Consider the following 16242-nt stretch of genomic DNA (forward strand, 5'->3'; position numbering starts at 1 on the left):
AAGCAGATGCTCCTTCAAGAAACAAGTGTCATTCTACCAAACACGAGAGTCTGGAAGCCTGAGCTGCCTACAGGCATGGCAGTAACAGTGAGCCGATGTCTTGTGGGTGGTGGGGGCCCTCCCACCCTCAGCTTTGTGGCCTTTGCTGGGTTCACACTTTGCTCCCTCACACTCCGTACAAAGTGTGTTGGAACTGACAAGGAATCGACATCTTGCTGATTGGCCATAGCAAAGATTTGGTTTTCCACACAAGCCATATATTTATTATTATCTGAGTGCTCACCAGTGACTTTCTTTGTTGTTTCCTCACTTAGGTTTTAGAGTCATGTGGTTCTCATGAGGGAGCATTCTGCAGTGAAATTCTGTTTTTTTGCGTTGTTTTGTTATTCAGGAAAGAAAGAAATAACTAGAACCTACTCTGGCATTTTGGAGAAGGTGGCAAATGAAAATGGGTGACAGTAAGTCTTTATGTCACTCAAAAAATAAAACTTTCCGTGCACCCCAAGTCCAATGCCATGCTCTCTGCCAGTGCAGCTAGAGTCCCCTGAGAACCAGATGCTCTCAATCACCTTGGGACCCTGCTCAACCCACAATCAGCGAAATCAGGTTCTATCCCATTCCCTACTCTCTGCTTATGAGGCCAGAAATATTAATAAAATGCCCACATTTAATACCGATTTTGGATAATGGGAGTTGAAACCCAAAAGTGGTTTCGGTTAACCCTGAGTCCACGAGCCCCTGGCTGGGTTAGGACCCGGTGGGTCCAGTCCTGGTCAAGCCACAAGCAGCTGGGGGATGCTGGCCTCCGCTTCCTCGTCTGCAGGACACAATGGTCCCAGCAGGCTCTCCTGGCCCCTAAGGGGGTGGTGCACGCTCAGGACTCTGTGCTTACAGGAACCGCCAAGAAACTGAGGGACCTGGGAAGGGCTGCTTTCCAGCAGGGTGGCTTCCAGGAGGGGGTTCATACTCAGGGTGGCTGCCCAGTGAGTGGCTGGGGATTACAGGACTCCAGGGAAGCCTTCGAAAAGAGAAAGCTCTACCACTTAGAATCGAATGCTTCCCTTCAAGAAATTCTGCCTACTATCGAGATTTCCTGGCTACTGGAAGGAAGCGAGACTGTTGGGATACTCACAATTTCTGTGCCTTTTTCTCTTCCTCAGCCACTGCCTGCAAGTCCCCATTCAAGGGACACATTCTCTGGTTTAGCTCCTCCATATGCTTTTACCCATTTAACCTTCCCAACAACTCTCTGAGGTAAAGGATTATTTTTCTCTTTTCACAGATGTGGAAATGGGGGCACAGAGAGGTTAAGTAACCTGCCTAAAGTCACACAGCTATTACATTGTCATGTGGAGAACTGAATCTAAACAGACCAAGCTCCCACATTCTTTAGGTTATAGCATCAGTCTAGAGTTTTATGATAGACACTGAAATGTGCAAATGTCATATTCTCAAAGAGAGCAAATTCCAAGCTCAAATTGCTGTGGGGGGGGGTCTCACGTTCTACATACCCTCATAAAAATAACTAAAGTTATGGTTTTCCACAGCTTCCAGTGAACTAATAACCTAAAAATACTTTTGGTCATGTTAGCTACTCGGGTGTCTAGGCTAAGGCTGTATGGGTGTTCACTGTTCTTTCAATTTCTCTGAAGGTTTGGAAAATTGTTTCTTGCACATGCATATGTAAATTTGGTTTTCAGAATCAGTACAGGCTGGTGGGAAGTAGCAGACAAATGAGGGAACAGAAACCTTTAAGAAAAGCCTCAGTAGGGGCTTCCCTGGTGGCGCAGTGGTTAAGAATCCATCTGCCAATGCAGGGGACACGGGTTCAAGCCCTGGTCTGGGAAGATCCCACATGCCATGGAGCAACGAAGCCTGTGCACCACAACTACTGAGCCTGCGCTCTAGAGCCTGCGAGCCACAACTACTGAAGCCCATGCGCCTAGAGCCCATGCTCTGCAACAAGAGAAGCCACCACAATAAAAGCCCGCACACCACAACAAAGAGTAGCCCCTGCTCACCGCAGCTAGAGAAAGCCTGTGCGCAGCAGCAAAGACCCAACACAGCCAAAAATAAATAAATTAAATAAAAAAAAGAAAAGCCTCAGTAAAAACAAGTCAGGGAAGCACAGGGAGCAGCCGACACATCCCTACACCAATCCCTCACCTTCTTCTGAGGGCCTTGTAGCTGGTGATGAAGGCACAGCTCCTGCCCTTGGGAGCTCAATGTTTGAAAGGGAGACGGGTGAGAAGACAGATAAACACGATACACTTCCAGAAGCTCAGTGACAGAGGCTAGTCTGGGGCCCGTGCACGCTTGTGTGGGCAGAGATTGGGGCAGGTGGGGAAGGCCTTCTGAAGGAGGAGCCCTGAGCTCAGACTGCAGGAAAAGCAGGGAGAAGAGGTGGCCTGGAGCGTGTGGGCAGCTTGGGCTGTTGCTCCTTGCCTCCTTGTTAAGCTCAGTTTCTGTGCAGGGTGGTGGAGGGAGAAAGGTACCCTGCCCCATGTGAAGAAGCAAGTGGAAGGTGAAGGAATATTGGAAGTCTGATTGGGAAGAGAAGGTGACAGAGAGGGGCTACGGAGGTGGAGAAGGAAAGAGAAGGCTCACTGTCGTTGTCACTGGGGTGGGGACATGAGCATGTTGAGAACCCTTGAAACTGAGAATCAGAGAGATGAGCAGAACGAGTTTGTGTAAAGCTGTCTGCTGACCCCCGTCATGCTGGGGTCACCCCACAGAACCCATTTCCCACACAGAGACCAGGTGCACATTGGGGCGGCCCTCTCCTCCTGTCTCAGCCCACGCGTGTGCCCCAGTCGACTCCTGCGTTCAGTGCCCTGGGCTGGGCCCTGGCCTTGTTCTGTCTTAGGGCTTCTGTGAGCATCTAGTGTGTTGCTGCCTGCCATCTCTCTCTCCTTCTGCAAGTAACAACGCCCAGAGGAGCTTTTGGGGATGTGTTCTTCCCCCAGTCACGTGGGGCTGACCCCAAACTCCACCCCAGCTCCAGGAGTGCACCCATCACCCAACCCTGGAAGGTAAGAGTCAATTCTAAGACTTTCATTCACCTTGGGAAGAAGGAGCTTTCTTTCCACAGGTTGCCCAGAGACTTGATATAAGTCTTGCCAGTACATGGCAAGAGGTCCCTAGATTAAAGTCAACTGAGAAAGGACAGCAGTGCCAGGATAGAGACTCTATTTCCCGTGATAATCATTTTAAGCTCCTGGATCCAGCAGTGTCTGAAGCCGATAACACAGAAACTGAGAACTGGGTTTGGCTTTCACATGTCACATTTGGAGGTTGGTTTTTAAAAAATACTAACCATGATGGGGGCAGGGCAGGTTGAGAAAGAAAATTACTAGTATGGATTCCTAGAAATCACGCTAGGATCCTCACTAACGTCAGCTTAGTACCCCCTGAGATTCAGAAGGCCCGGTATACTCTATCCAGGCTCTCCTGGGCCCTGCTCCTGTCCAGCACTTTGTTTGGGATGAGGCAGCTCTTTCTCACTTGGCCTTGTTTCTAAGGTGCTCTAAAAGGACTTTATTGGATTATAAACTGAAAACCACCCCGCCTCCGTGCCAAAAGTCAAACACCTGTGAGGTCAAGAGTGGGAAGGACTGGAAAAAGTGCAGGAGGGCACACCTGGAGCCGATTATAAACCCATCCACAGAAATGCCGCGCAGAGGTGTGGGGGCCGCCTGGGGAAGCCCCACTTCTGCCGGCAGAGGCACCCGCCGTGGGTGACACAGGGGACAGACGAAGACCCTGCTGGGCCTGGTAGCGTGCCACCCTCTCACCACCAGGGGAGTGTCCTGCTTGGCAGTAGGGGTTGGGGGAGGTGACATTTCAGGAGTTGGTCCGCAGGGTGGGCGGGGGAGGCCATGGAGGAGTGAGTATGGTCAGGGAAGAGGGGAGGGCAAGTGAGAGAGGCAGGCAGTGGCTCACCGGCTCTTCCAGAAAAGGCCAGCAGCAGGATGGGGAGGAACACGCCAGACAGTGCAGCACTGGTGGCAGGCTCTCTGGGGAAAGCAGCCTAGATTTATAGTGCTTGTCACTATGCAAGGTGTAAATGTGCCCACATTACAGGTTTCAAGTTATCCACGTGAGCTCTGTGAAGGCAGAGATGGGAAGAGATGCGAACTGTGACCTCTCCCATCTACATACCACTGCTGGGCACTCCCAGGACTTCTGAAGTCACCTGTCTTTGCTTTGGAGGTCCTGGCCTGGGGTGGCTGAATTGGCAAAATCTCATACTGTCACAGCCTCAGGGTATGTGTGTGGTCAGGGTCGGGGCTCTCATGGTTCCAGAAAGAATCCACTTTGCTTGTCCAAGCTCTGCGGCAGCCATCTGCACGGCGGCCGCAAACTTCCAGGCACCGCAAACTCAGCTTTACAACTGCCACTTGACCCCTCGTCTGAAAGCCAGCGCCCCTTTCTCAGGACAGTGTGATCATGATGACACCCCTTCATGCATTTTGCAGTAGGATGAAAACTCAGAGGGAGAATTCTAAGTAGGAGGCCAGCAGTTCCAAGAATCATGGGGATCACTGCAAGCCTGTTGACTCTGGGGTGAGTCATTTAGTCAGCAGGATTCAAAATTTGCAGGTTGCCGTGGTCCATGCTGAGAAATCAGAACTTCCTGATAAAATTGGAGTTTAGCACCTGACATCCCTTCAAAAGGGTAAGACTGCAGCCTCAGAAGGTCTGTTGGAACATCAAGATCTGAACATCACTGACAGTGAATTGATAGGTTCAATGTGGAGTCTGATGAGAAAACGACCTTGTGGGGCTGTGTCAGCCCCAAAGGGAGAGTGTGCAGGTCACTCCTGGCCCATCTGTAGTGGCCTCCACCCCGGAGAAAGCTTCACAGAGCAGGGTCTGTGAGAGCTGGGGAGGCCGAAGCTCCGGGGCCGCTCTCGTGCACCAGTCCTTTCCAAGGCCCTATACGTAGTGTATTCTTTCCCTTAAAGAAGGCCTCCCAAATTAAATAAGTTTTGGGCCCCAGAAATTCCCGTTACTCTCAATCCTTTGGCATCAATGGTATGTGCAAGCCCCCTTCATCTGTCAGCATTTTGAGATTAGTTTATATTTGAAATTAGAATTTTTAGGCCTAGAAACTCAACAGGGGTCATTAAGATGATTACAAATGCTCTGCTTTGATAGGGAAATATAAAGTTAAGAACAAAGGGAATTCCTGAGCGACTTGATTCTATCTGTAATGTCTGTAGTTCTGATTTGCTGGTGAGGATATTTTCACTTGCTGATCCTGCCTCAGAGGTTGGATGTTTTAAACCCTGTCACAAATATAGCAGCACTTGCTTTTGTGTGTGTTGCTTTGGAGCCCTCAGAAGCCTCTCAACAGCTGGAGAGACTTCTGCATGGATGAAGACGGCACATGCTCTCCCTTGCTACCACAGCAGAACCAAACCTCCTCAATGGCCTGGAATGTGAGGTCATATGGTGACCGTCTGTTTCCCTCAGGGCCCTTCTATCTTTCTGTGGACATTTATACAATGTCCCTGGAGTTCCGGGCACTGTGAGAGATCCTGAGCCTTTCCAGGGAGCAGGGAGGGGGCATTCCTGCTGGGATGGTTCAGCTCCTCTCTGGAGCTGCCTGGGGGCAGGCACAAGAGGTCAGATCCCGTCTGCATGCCCACTTCCTGCATGGCGCTGTGAAGAAGCCAGGCTCCTTTCTGTCTCTCTCCCTCCTGGATTCCACTGGAAGACTTGACCCACGTTCAACCTACTTCTAATCCTGGCGTTGAGTCAGCTCCTTTTATTTCCACTCGGAGTTCTGCCAGCTCTGCTCTCAGCTATGGATGCAAACTGCAGAGGCATTTCCTGTTCCAGGTGGTTTTGAGCAGAAAGCCAGGCAGCATGGGTTGAAGGTAGGTGGGGTGAATTCTTTAGGAACTGCTCCCGCAATGTGAGAGTAATTCAAAGTTACACAGGGTTGACTTCCAAAGCACCCAGCCCCGAGTGGAAACAAGGCTTGTTGAACTAACTTTAGAAACGTAACAAGCATGGACCACCTTCGGATTTCCCTTGTGCACACACCAGACCCTGGAATACTGGAACTGTGATTTCCAGATAAGAGGACAGAGGCTGGCTCCAACCTCCCAGGGAGGTCCAGTGCTTCTGGGGAGCTGAGAATTCATCCTGAGACATTGAACCAATCTCTTCGGGATGGACATCTGCTTCTCTGAAATCCGCACACTGAAGCAGTAGCAATGGGCAGGTTTAACATATGTTCTCCAGTGAAAAATCATCCCCACTCGATCTCTGGCCGTGATTGACACCTCAGAGCAATTCTGGGAGGCTCTATGAGTTGCAGCAGACCCAGCTGCAGTGAGGAGCTTGGACAAGCTGCTGAACTCCTAGAGCCTCATTTTCCTCCTCTGTGAAATAGGCACATCAATTCTCTGCAGTACATTGGAGGGTTAGGGGTCAGGTCTGCAAAGCAGAGCAGGGCTCAATGACTGGGAGTCACAACGTCGATGTCACTGTTATTATTGGAATGTGTGGCCCTCAGGCTTCAGGAGCGGAGAGGGACCACCGTGAGAGCTGGCTCCCCGGGCACCATCCACTAGTTGTTATTTGTCGGCCCTAAGATGGGTTCCAGTGAAAAGTCATTTTTACTACAGGAATTAGGTGTTGAGTGATCTAAGAGATTCTGACATCCCTCTGTCATTCTTATATCACACAGAAAAGTAGAAGTAAAAATAATGTTCCCATTTTCACCAGATACCTTGGGCTGGAGGAACAGTGCTGGCAAGTCTCGGAGGGCGGGACTGGAAGCTGAGGAACTTACTTGCAGGGCACCTGCTGGTGCTTTATGGAAGGGCCAGTAAGCCGACCTTGGAATTGCCCCAGCACCTGAGATACTGGGATCATGATTTTTGAATAAGATAAGGGTCAAAGGCAATGTCAGACTCCCACAGAGGCCCAGTGTTTCTGGGGAGCAGGAATGTCATCTCCAGGTTGGGGAGGGCCAGTGTACCAGTTGGAAAGGCTAACTTTGGCGGTGACACTGGGTGATGGGGCTCTGAAGCAAATGCTGGTAAACTTAACCAAATTTCCTTAGGTGGGCAGAAAGGAGGGGGACTCTTTGAGAATTTAGTAAAAAGGCCATCACTTTGAAGAAGGTGCCGAGAGCAGCACAAGGCCCCGTTTTGGAAAGCATTTACGAGCATCGTTCTATTTGTAGAACAACAGCTGGGACAGTTTCAGAGAACAGTGCCAGGCAGGACTGGGCCAGCGTCCCTGCCAGGGAGGCGGGAAAAACCACGGTCGGGGCTGATGAAGACTGACGTGGATGTCAACCCGAGGGACAGCAAGGTCCTAGGCTGGCAGCAGGAACAGCAGCGGCCATTATGGCCTCCAGGACACAGGTGGATGGGAGGCAGGTAAGAGAGTTGGGAGGAGGGGGCAGGGCTGCCTGAGGTCTCCTGGGGTTACTTTCGGGGACTTAGGCTATCCCAGTTCCTCACAACTTCTTTCACTCACTCTTCTGTCACCCGCTTTCCTGTCTGAAGCTGGTGGTTCCTACTCACCCCTTCCCCTCACCCCTCATCTACCTTGGGGATGGCTGCACTTGAGCCAAATACAACAGCACTGTTTGGTCCATGCTGATTACTTATATCATTACACCTAAAATATGAGTATCAAACCAATGGATTGAGAGCACCCCTTCAGCATTTTGCTGAACCAAATTAGCAGCCTGATTGTCCAAATCGATGCTCAGAACATAAACTATGAGTCAAACCATTTTTTGTTTTACCCAGAAAACTGTGGGCAGGTTTATCTTCCACCACGCGAATCCTTCGAGCTCCAGCTGGAATGATAGCAGCTTCAATATAACCTGTAGTGACAGATAACACACAGGTGAGCCGACCAGACCTCTACCCTCCATCAGAGGCCCCGCAGCACCCCCCCACCAAAACCCACACTGCTGCACCCCCATGGTGATTTCAGAGCCCACAGGCTTGCAGAGCTCTGAGAAATCAAGACAGTCAAGAAGTGTGCTAGGGCCAGAATCTCCTGGCTGCCCAAATTCCAGAGAGCACCACTTGCATGTGTTATGAGTTGAACTGTGTCCTCCCACCCCCAAATCCATATGATGAAGTCCTAACCCCCAGGACCTCAGAATGTGAACTTACTTGGAAACTGGGCTGCTACAGATGTAATTAGTTAAGATGAGGTAACACTGGAGTAGGGTGGGCCCCCAATCCAATATGACTGGTGTACTTATAAAAAGAGGAAATCTGGACACAGACATGTACACACGGAGAACGCCGTGTAAACATGAAGCAGAGATCGAGATGATGCATCTTATAAGCCAGAGACTGCCAGAAAACCACCAGAAGCTAGGAGAGAGGCATGGGACAGATTCTTCCTCACCTTCACGGGGAGCCAACCCTGCCGACAACTTGATCTCAGACTACTAGCCTCCAAAACTGTGAGACAATAGGTGTCTCCTGTTTATGCCACCCAGTCTGTGGTACTTGGTTACAGCAGCCCTAGCAAACTAAGAGCCTGGAGTTCTTTGTGAAGAGCACCTTCCTAGAGCACGGGTGTAGAGTGCCCCTGGCTGTGTCATCTATTGGATTCCTTGGCTCTTTGCTGTACTTTGAACTTTTCCCTGATTCCATGGGATGACAGCAGAAGCTAGGCTACTTGCCCTATGACAAAACCACTGCCTCAATACCGAGTACCATTTCCGGCTTTCACTGCTGTTTGGGTGTTTCTGCAACCGTTGCAGTATGTACTTTTGTCCATTTCCTTGAGTATTTCCAAGTATAATGGGGTCCCTCAGAGGCCAGGGCCTTCTGCCCATGCTCTGACCCCACATGTGCCCAGAACGGCAGCTGGTTAGCAAAGATTCAGGAGGAAATGATTGAGGCTGCCAGGGAGGAGGTCAGGGGCTGGCTGATGCCTGGTTACTGGGCAACTGTGTCAATTAATGAGCCCAACATAATGGTGAGATTCTGAAATGCAGGCTGGTAATCATTTTGTTTTGGCTTACATTTGGGTTTTAGACAAAGGTAATGTGCATTTGCTTCAGTGATTTAGATGATGATACCAAATTAGATGATAAATCCTACCCCTGTGGTTCCCAAATGTGATCATCAAAATCAGCAGGGGAGTTTTAAAAATAAGAGATTTCTGGGCCCAAGTATGTAGAGATTATGGAAATAGCTATTTTGAGGAGTTTATTTATTTCCTCATTTTCTCATAGTAAAAATGGCTTTATTTTCATTATAAATATAGTACATGATAATTCAAACCACAAAAGGGGAAAAACTAAAACCAACCTATACCACATTGCACTAAGAAAATTACCCATATTTTTGATGACCAGCCTTTTCAGCATCTCTTAATGCATATAAACATACACACATCATTTTATGCCAATAGGATATTATATATGGTTTTAAAAGATCAGGGATAACTTTAAAATAATTAAAGAGTTTTGCTAGGCAATGTGTGTCCAAGGCGTAAAATTCAAAAGTTATAAAAGGATATAGTAGAAAGTAGATTGATCTGATAAGATACATCCTGTGGCTGGCTGTCTTTCTAACACTCTTATCGTTTACAATAATTTGTTATTTTTTGACTGGGTTTCTATGTAACTAACTGAAATGTGCCCGTATGACAGTTTTGTTTCTTCCTTTCTGATCCTTATGCTTTGGATTTCTTCTCCTTTCACCATTCTGGTTGGAACTTACGAAACCATGTTGTATGCCACATGAGATAGTGGCATCCTTGTCTTATTCATGATGTTGGAGAAACGCCTCCAGAGTTTTCCCACTGAAAATGATGTCAGCAGTGAGAATGTGATAGGTATCATTTATCAGGTTAGGGAAGTTTTCTTTTACCCTAGTATGTTAAGAGCTTTTGTTATGAAGAGGTATTGAAGTTAATCAAGTGCTTTTTTGCATCTACTGAGATCATCATATTGTTTTTCTCCCAAACAATACAAAGACTTCAGAGCAGTTTAACTGTAATCACACTTGTCATGGCTAACATGGTGTGTGGGTCGGTATCTCAGTCTTGTTTTTCCTTCACCAATACATTTTAGTTCATTGTTATTTCTTTTTTATTCTGATGTTTTCCTGTAAACCTTTAATTATATTTATATTTCTATTATGTGACTTAGCTGTAAGTAAAATATTTTAATCTCTGGATATTAAAAGATGAGGAAATCAGCATAAGTATACCACCCTCCACTCTCTTACACCCCTCTTCAACTTTTACCGAATCATTCCTACATTGTATTAGTTTATGACATTTATCTTTTGGTCTCTAAGATAATTCCTGCAGTTGTTTTAGTTTTAGTCCTAAAAATTAATTTAATGTTCACTACGTGTCTTTTTTCCAGCTTTTCCAATAAATTCCTGCTTGCCTCAAGTTTGTTCTCTTTGAGATGGGTGCAAAGAAAATTACAGTTTCTGAATTGTAATATAGTAAAAAAAAAAAAATACTGTTCATTATCCTGATACTTGAATACCAGTTTGGCTGGTATAAGATCCTTGAGTCACACTTTCTTTCTCTGAGGCTACTATTTGAATTGTTCCATTGAATGCTAGTGTGGAAAAGTCTGAGGCCAATCTGATGTTTTCCCTTTATTAGCTTACCTAAAATTTGGATCAGATACTCAAAAGATTCTTAACTCTAAAATCTAATAACTATTAGGCTATTCATAGTTTCGTGTAACTTTTTCCTGGGACAGAAAGCTATATTATTATTATTAGACTTAAATATATATATATATATATATTTTTTTTTTTTTGATCAATTTGTTTGGTGTGTTTTTTTCAGGGATACCAAATTATTTACATTTGACCCCCTTTTTTTCCCATAGTGCTCATTTAATCTCTTATCCTTCTGATTCTTTGTTTCCATTTTGCTTTGCTCATTTTTCTCAGTCCTGTCCCCCATGCTTCTCATTGTGTTCTCAGCAGTGTAGATTTCCTTTGCTTCCATGCAGACTTGGTTTCTGTGATGGACTCATTTTCTTCTTCTACACTTTTCCTCAGCTGAGTCACGTTTCATCTCCCTTTGTTGCTTCACTGCTTACTCCTTGAGATCTCATATCTTATCAATGAGTTCTTCTTTTATTGAGGGTATTATTTAATCAGTTTTTGGAATTTATGGCAATAACGTTTGGTCAAAATTTTCATCTTCTCCTTGGTAACATTTTGCTGGTGAGTTTTTTATAAATCAGTCATTTGTTCTCCTAGTCCCTTTTATCCTTTTCCTATTGCAGTATATGTGTGTTGATCCTGTACTAATTCTCTTTCTAAATTTAGTACTAATTTTTAAGTGACACAGGTTCTAATTGTACCAGCTTCCTCTACGTTTGTGTGGGAAGAACAGGACAGTGTTGTGGGCTAACAGAACTTTCCCTTAGTTTACAGTAAAATTTGTTAGGACATGGGTTTGTGTGTATCAGTGAGTTAATTTTTAGGTTTGTAAACATTTGTGTATTTTAAATTTACAGAAATATACATGCATTTTTCCCATTATCAAAATTTTAATAATACAGGTAAATCTCAAGTCCCCTTAATCCCACTCCCCTCCCCTGTGGGAACTGCCACTATTAGTTTGGTATATATTCATTCAGATATTTTACTATTTATCCAAATATCTACACAAATATACATATGAAAATATCACATGGTATATTTTTTATTTGTCTATATTTTATATAACTGTTAGGAATAACATTTATGACTATTGTATTATACTACATTTTTTTTAAAAAGCATGATGTGTCTTGGAAAGCTCTCCATGTGAGTATGTATAGCTCTCCTTATTTTTCATTTAAATTGCTATGTAGTTTATGTAACTACGCCCCTACTGATTTAGGTTATTTCAAAACTGTCATTTAGAACATTTAGGTTATTTCAAAATTGTCACTTTTAGAAACAATGTTGTATCATGTATGAACAGGCACACGAAACCCCTCAATAAAATACCAGCAAACTATTCCAACAACATAAAAAAAAAGATTATACACCATGATTAAATATAATTTATCCCAGGAATTCAAGGTTGGTTTAACATATAAAAACCAATCAATGTAATTTATTCAAAAAAGGACAAAACCCACCTGGTCATTTCAGTGGATGCAGAGAAAGCATTTGGCAAAATTTAATACTCTTCCATGATAAAAATACTCAACAAACTATGAATAAAAGGAAACTTCCTCAGCCTGATAAAGAGCATTTACAAAAACCCCACAGCTAATATCAAACTTAATGGTAAAATAATGCTTTCCCCCTAAGATCAGGAAGACGGAAAGGATGTGCACTCTTGCTATCTCTACTCAACATTGTACTGGAAGTTCTCTCTATGTCAATTAGGCAAGAAAAAGATTTTTAAAAGGCATCCAAATTGGAAAGGAAGAAGTAAAATTATCTCGATCTGCAGATGTCAAGATCTTATATATAGAAAAATACTAGGGAAGCCACTAAAATCTGTTAGAACAGGTTCAGAAAGGTTGCAGGATGTAAGATCAATATACAAAAATCAACTGCATTTCTATACATTAGGGGTAAACATTTCCAAATAAAATTAAGAAAACAATTAGACTTAAATAATATCAAAAAGAATAAAACACTTAGGAATAAATTTAACAAAAGATGTGCAAGATTTCTACACCAAAGACTGCAAAAACACTGTTGAAAGATATTAAAGAAAATCTAAACAAATGGAACGACATTCCATGTTCATGGATCAAAAGACTTAATATTGTTAAGATGGGAATACTTCAAAATTGATTTACAGATTCAAAACGATCCTTACTAAAATTCCAGCTTGTTTTGCCCAAAATGACAAGGTGATCCTCAAATTCATATGCAAATGCAAGGGACCCAGATTAGCCAAAACAATATTTAAAAAGACCAAAGTTGGAGAAGTGACAATTCTTGCTTTCAAAGTTTTCTAGCCAGCTCCAATCATCAAGACAATGTGGTACTAGCATAAGGACAAATATTTCTATCAATGAAATATAATTGAGAGTCTAGAAAAAAGTCCCTTATTGATTTTTTTAAAACAAAGATGCCAAGAATATTCAATGGAGAAAGAATAATCTTTTCAACAGTGTTGGGATAACTGTATATCCACATACAAAGGAATGAAGGTGGACTCTTACCTCAAACCATACAAAAAACCCTCATCTAAAATAGATCATGGACCTAAATCTAAGAGCGAAGACTATAAAACTCTTAGAAGAAAACATAGGAGTAAACCTTTGTAACCTTGGATTAGGCAATGGTTTCTTAGATAGCAAAAGCACAAGCAACAGAAGGAAAAAAAATAAAGTGGATCATATCAAAATTTTAAACTTTGTGCTTCAAAGGACACCATCAAGAAAGTGAAATGGCAAACTCATACACTGGGAGAAAATATTTGCAAATCATTTTGATGAAAGAACTGTGTCCAGAGTATATAAAGAAAACTTACAACTCAATAATAAAGTGACAATCCAATTTAAAAATGGGTAATGGATTTTAATAGACATTTCTCCAAAGAAGATATATGAATGGCCAGAAGCACATGAAAAGATGCTCAACATCATTAGCCATTAGGGAAATACAAATCAAAACCATAATGTGATACCACTTCACACCCACTAGGATGCCTATAACAAAAATGATAAACAATAAGAAGTGCTGGAGAGGATGTGGAGAATTTGGAACCCTCACTTATTGCTAGTAGGAATGTAAAATTGTGCAGGCATATTGGAGAAGAGTTTGGTAGTTCCTCAAAAATAGAATTACCGTATGACCTACCAATTCCACTCCTATGTATATACCCAAGAAGAATGAAAAATATGTCCATGCAAAAACTTATACACAAATGTTTATGTCAGCATTATTCATTCTAACCAAAAAAGTAGAAACAACTCAAATGTCCATCAACTATTGAATGTATTTTTAAAATATGATATAACCATACAATGGAATATTGTTCAGCAAAAAAAAAAAAAGGAATGAAACACTGATAGATGTTTCAAGGAAGAACCTTGAAAATACTATGCTAAGTTACAAAAGCCAGTCACAAAGGACCATGTTTTATACGATGCCACTTATATGAAGTGTCCAGAATAGACAAATAGATGGACAGAGAAAGTAGTTGCCTAGGGCTGGGGTAGGAGGGAGATGGGGAATGACTGCTAATGGGTGTGGGGTTTCTTTCTGGGATGATTGTGGTCAGGGCTGCAAAACTCTGTGCATGTACTAAATTCCCTTGAATTGCACACTTTAAATGGATGAATTTTATGATGTGTGAATTATATCTCTACAAAGGTACTAAAAATAATACTGCAATGAACAGCTCTGCACATGTCTTCTTGTGTATATAAACAATGTCATACCAGGCCAGCTGTGAGAATTGCTGGGTCAAACACACATGCAGTTTAAATGTTAAATGTACATTTAAATCGCCCTCCATAATGGCTTAACCAATATAGAAGTCAGCCAATACCACAGGAGAATACATGTTATTCACAGACTTCTTAATACTTGATATTATCAATCCTCTGGATATTTGCTAGTTCAAGATGTGAAAAATTGTTATGTCATAAACGTAATTTGTCTTTCCCTCATTATCAATGTGGCCATACATCTTAGCACATATTTACTGGTCGTTTGCATTCACTCCTCAGTTAACTGTCTTGCTCATAAGTGTTGCCCATTTTTCTACTGGCTTTTTGTTTTGATTTAATTGATAAGCAGGAGTCTTGGAAATATATTTTAATATCTATTAATATGTATTTAATACATTTTAGACTCAAACTCTTTACTCACTAGACTTGTTGCACACACATTTTTTTTCTGTCTGTCATTTGTCATTTGTTTCTGGTGCCTTTTATTACAAGGTTTTAATATGATAGTCATAGTTTTAATATTTGAGATCTCCTTTTTGTTTTCTGATTGCTTCCTCTCATGACATTCTGTATTGGTTTTATGGATAAACTCACTTCTCAAATCTAAGAATAGTTATTACAGATTTTGAACTTCTATTATTTGAGTTATCTTGCTTTTTCCATGGGTCATCTTTTCAGTTATCTTGGTCTTTCCCATTTGTGTTGCAGACTCTTTCAAGAAGGATGCCACAGATGGGTTGTCTCTATATACAGTAGCCCCCTTATCTGCGGTTTAGCTTTCTGTGGATTTAGTTACCTGTAGTTAACTACAGTCCAAAAATATTAAATGGAAAATTCCAGAAATAAACAATTCATAAGTTTAAAATTGCATGACATTTTACTAACGTGATGAAATCTCACACAGTCTCACTCCGTCCTGCCCAGAACATGAATCATCCCTTTGTCAACCATATCCTGCCTGTTTGTTAGTCACTTAGTAGCCATCTCAGCTATCAGATTGACTGTTGTGGTATCACAGGGCTTGTGTTCAAGTGACCTTTATTTTACTTAATAACAGCCCCAAAGCGCCAGAGGAATGATGCTGGCAACTTGGATGCGCCAAAGAGAAGCTGTAAAGTGCTTCTTTAAGTGAAAAGGTGAAAGTTCTAGACTTAATAAAGAAAAAAAATCATAGGCTGAGGTTGCTAAGATCTATGGTAAGAATGAATCTCCCATTTATAAAATTGTGAAGAAGGAAAAAGAAATTTGTGCTAGTTTTGCTGTTGCACCTCAAACCGCACAAGTTATGGCCATGGTGTGTGATAAGTGCTTAGTTAAGACGGAAAAGGCATTAAATTTGTACCGTAAGATATTTTGAGAGAGAGAAAGACCACATTTACATAAATTTTATTACAGTATATTGTTATAATTGTTCTATTTTATTATTAGTTATTGTTAATCTCTTATTGTGCTTAATTTATAAATTAAACTTTATCACAGGTATGTATTTGTAGGAAAAAAGCATAGTATATATAGGGCTCCGTACTATCTATACATTCAGTCATCCACTGGGGATATTGGAAGTTATCCCCCAGGGATAAGGGGGGACTATTGTATATGGGTGGTGTTTGCTGATGGTCAGGACTGGTTTTCAGTTAGGGGGCAGGGAGTGTTGTTATGTGTTGGCAACCGAAATACCAGAATGCAGAAAAGTTTGCTATAGGTGATGTGTCATGGTGCTGGCCACCAAATATTTCCAGGTCTCTCTCTGGAATCATGGTAGGAATGCATTTCCTTGCCCTCTTAAAATTGTGTGACCATGTAACTTACTTTGACCCTTAAAATGTGGGTGAAAGTGACGTGTACATAGA

At 42.9% G+C, this 16242-nt stretch overlaps 1 protein-coding gene across 8 annotated transcripts in view; it reads right to left on the reverse strand.

Moving 5' to 3' along the window:
* Positions 1-16242, reverse strand: part of ADAMTS17 (ADAM metallopeptidase with thrombospondin type 1 motif 17) — a 359201-nt gene that overhangs the window by 85635 nt on the left and 257324 nt on the right. For all 8 annotated transcript variants that reach the window (XM_059912613.1, XM_059912610.1, XM_059912612.1 and 5 more), the window contains exon 16: positions 7778-7858. In XM_059912613.1, coding sequence (XP_059768596.1) covers positions 7778-7858 — 81 coding nt within the window. The remainder of the gene's footprint in view (positions 1-7777; positions 7859-16242) is intronic.

The sequence above is a fragment of the Balaenoptera ricei genome, chromosome 2, assembly GCF_028023285.1.
Source record: "Balaenoptera ricei isolate mBalRic1 chromosome 2, mBalRic1.hap2, whole genome shotgun sequence".
In the NCBI taxonomy this organism is placed as follows: domain Eukaryota; kingdom Metazoa; phylum Chordata; class Mammalia; order Artiodactyla; family Balaenopteridae; genus Balaenoptera; species Balaenoptera ricei.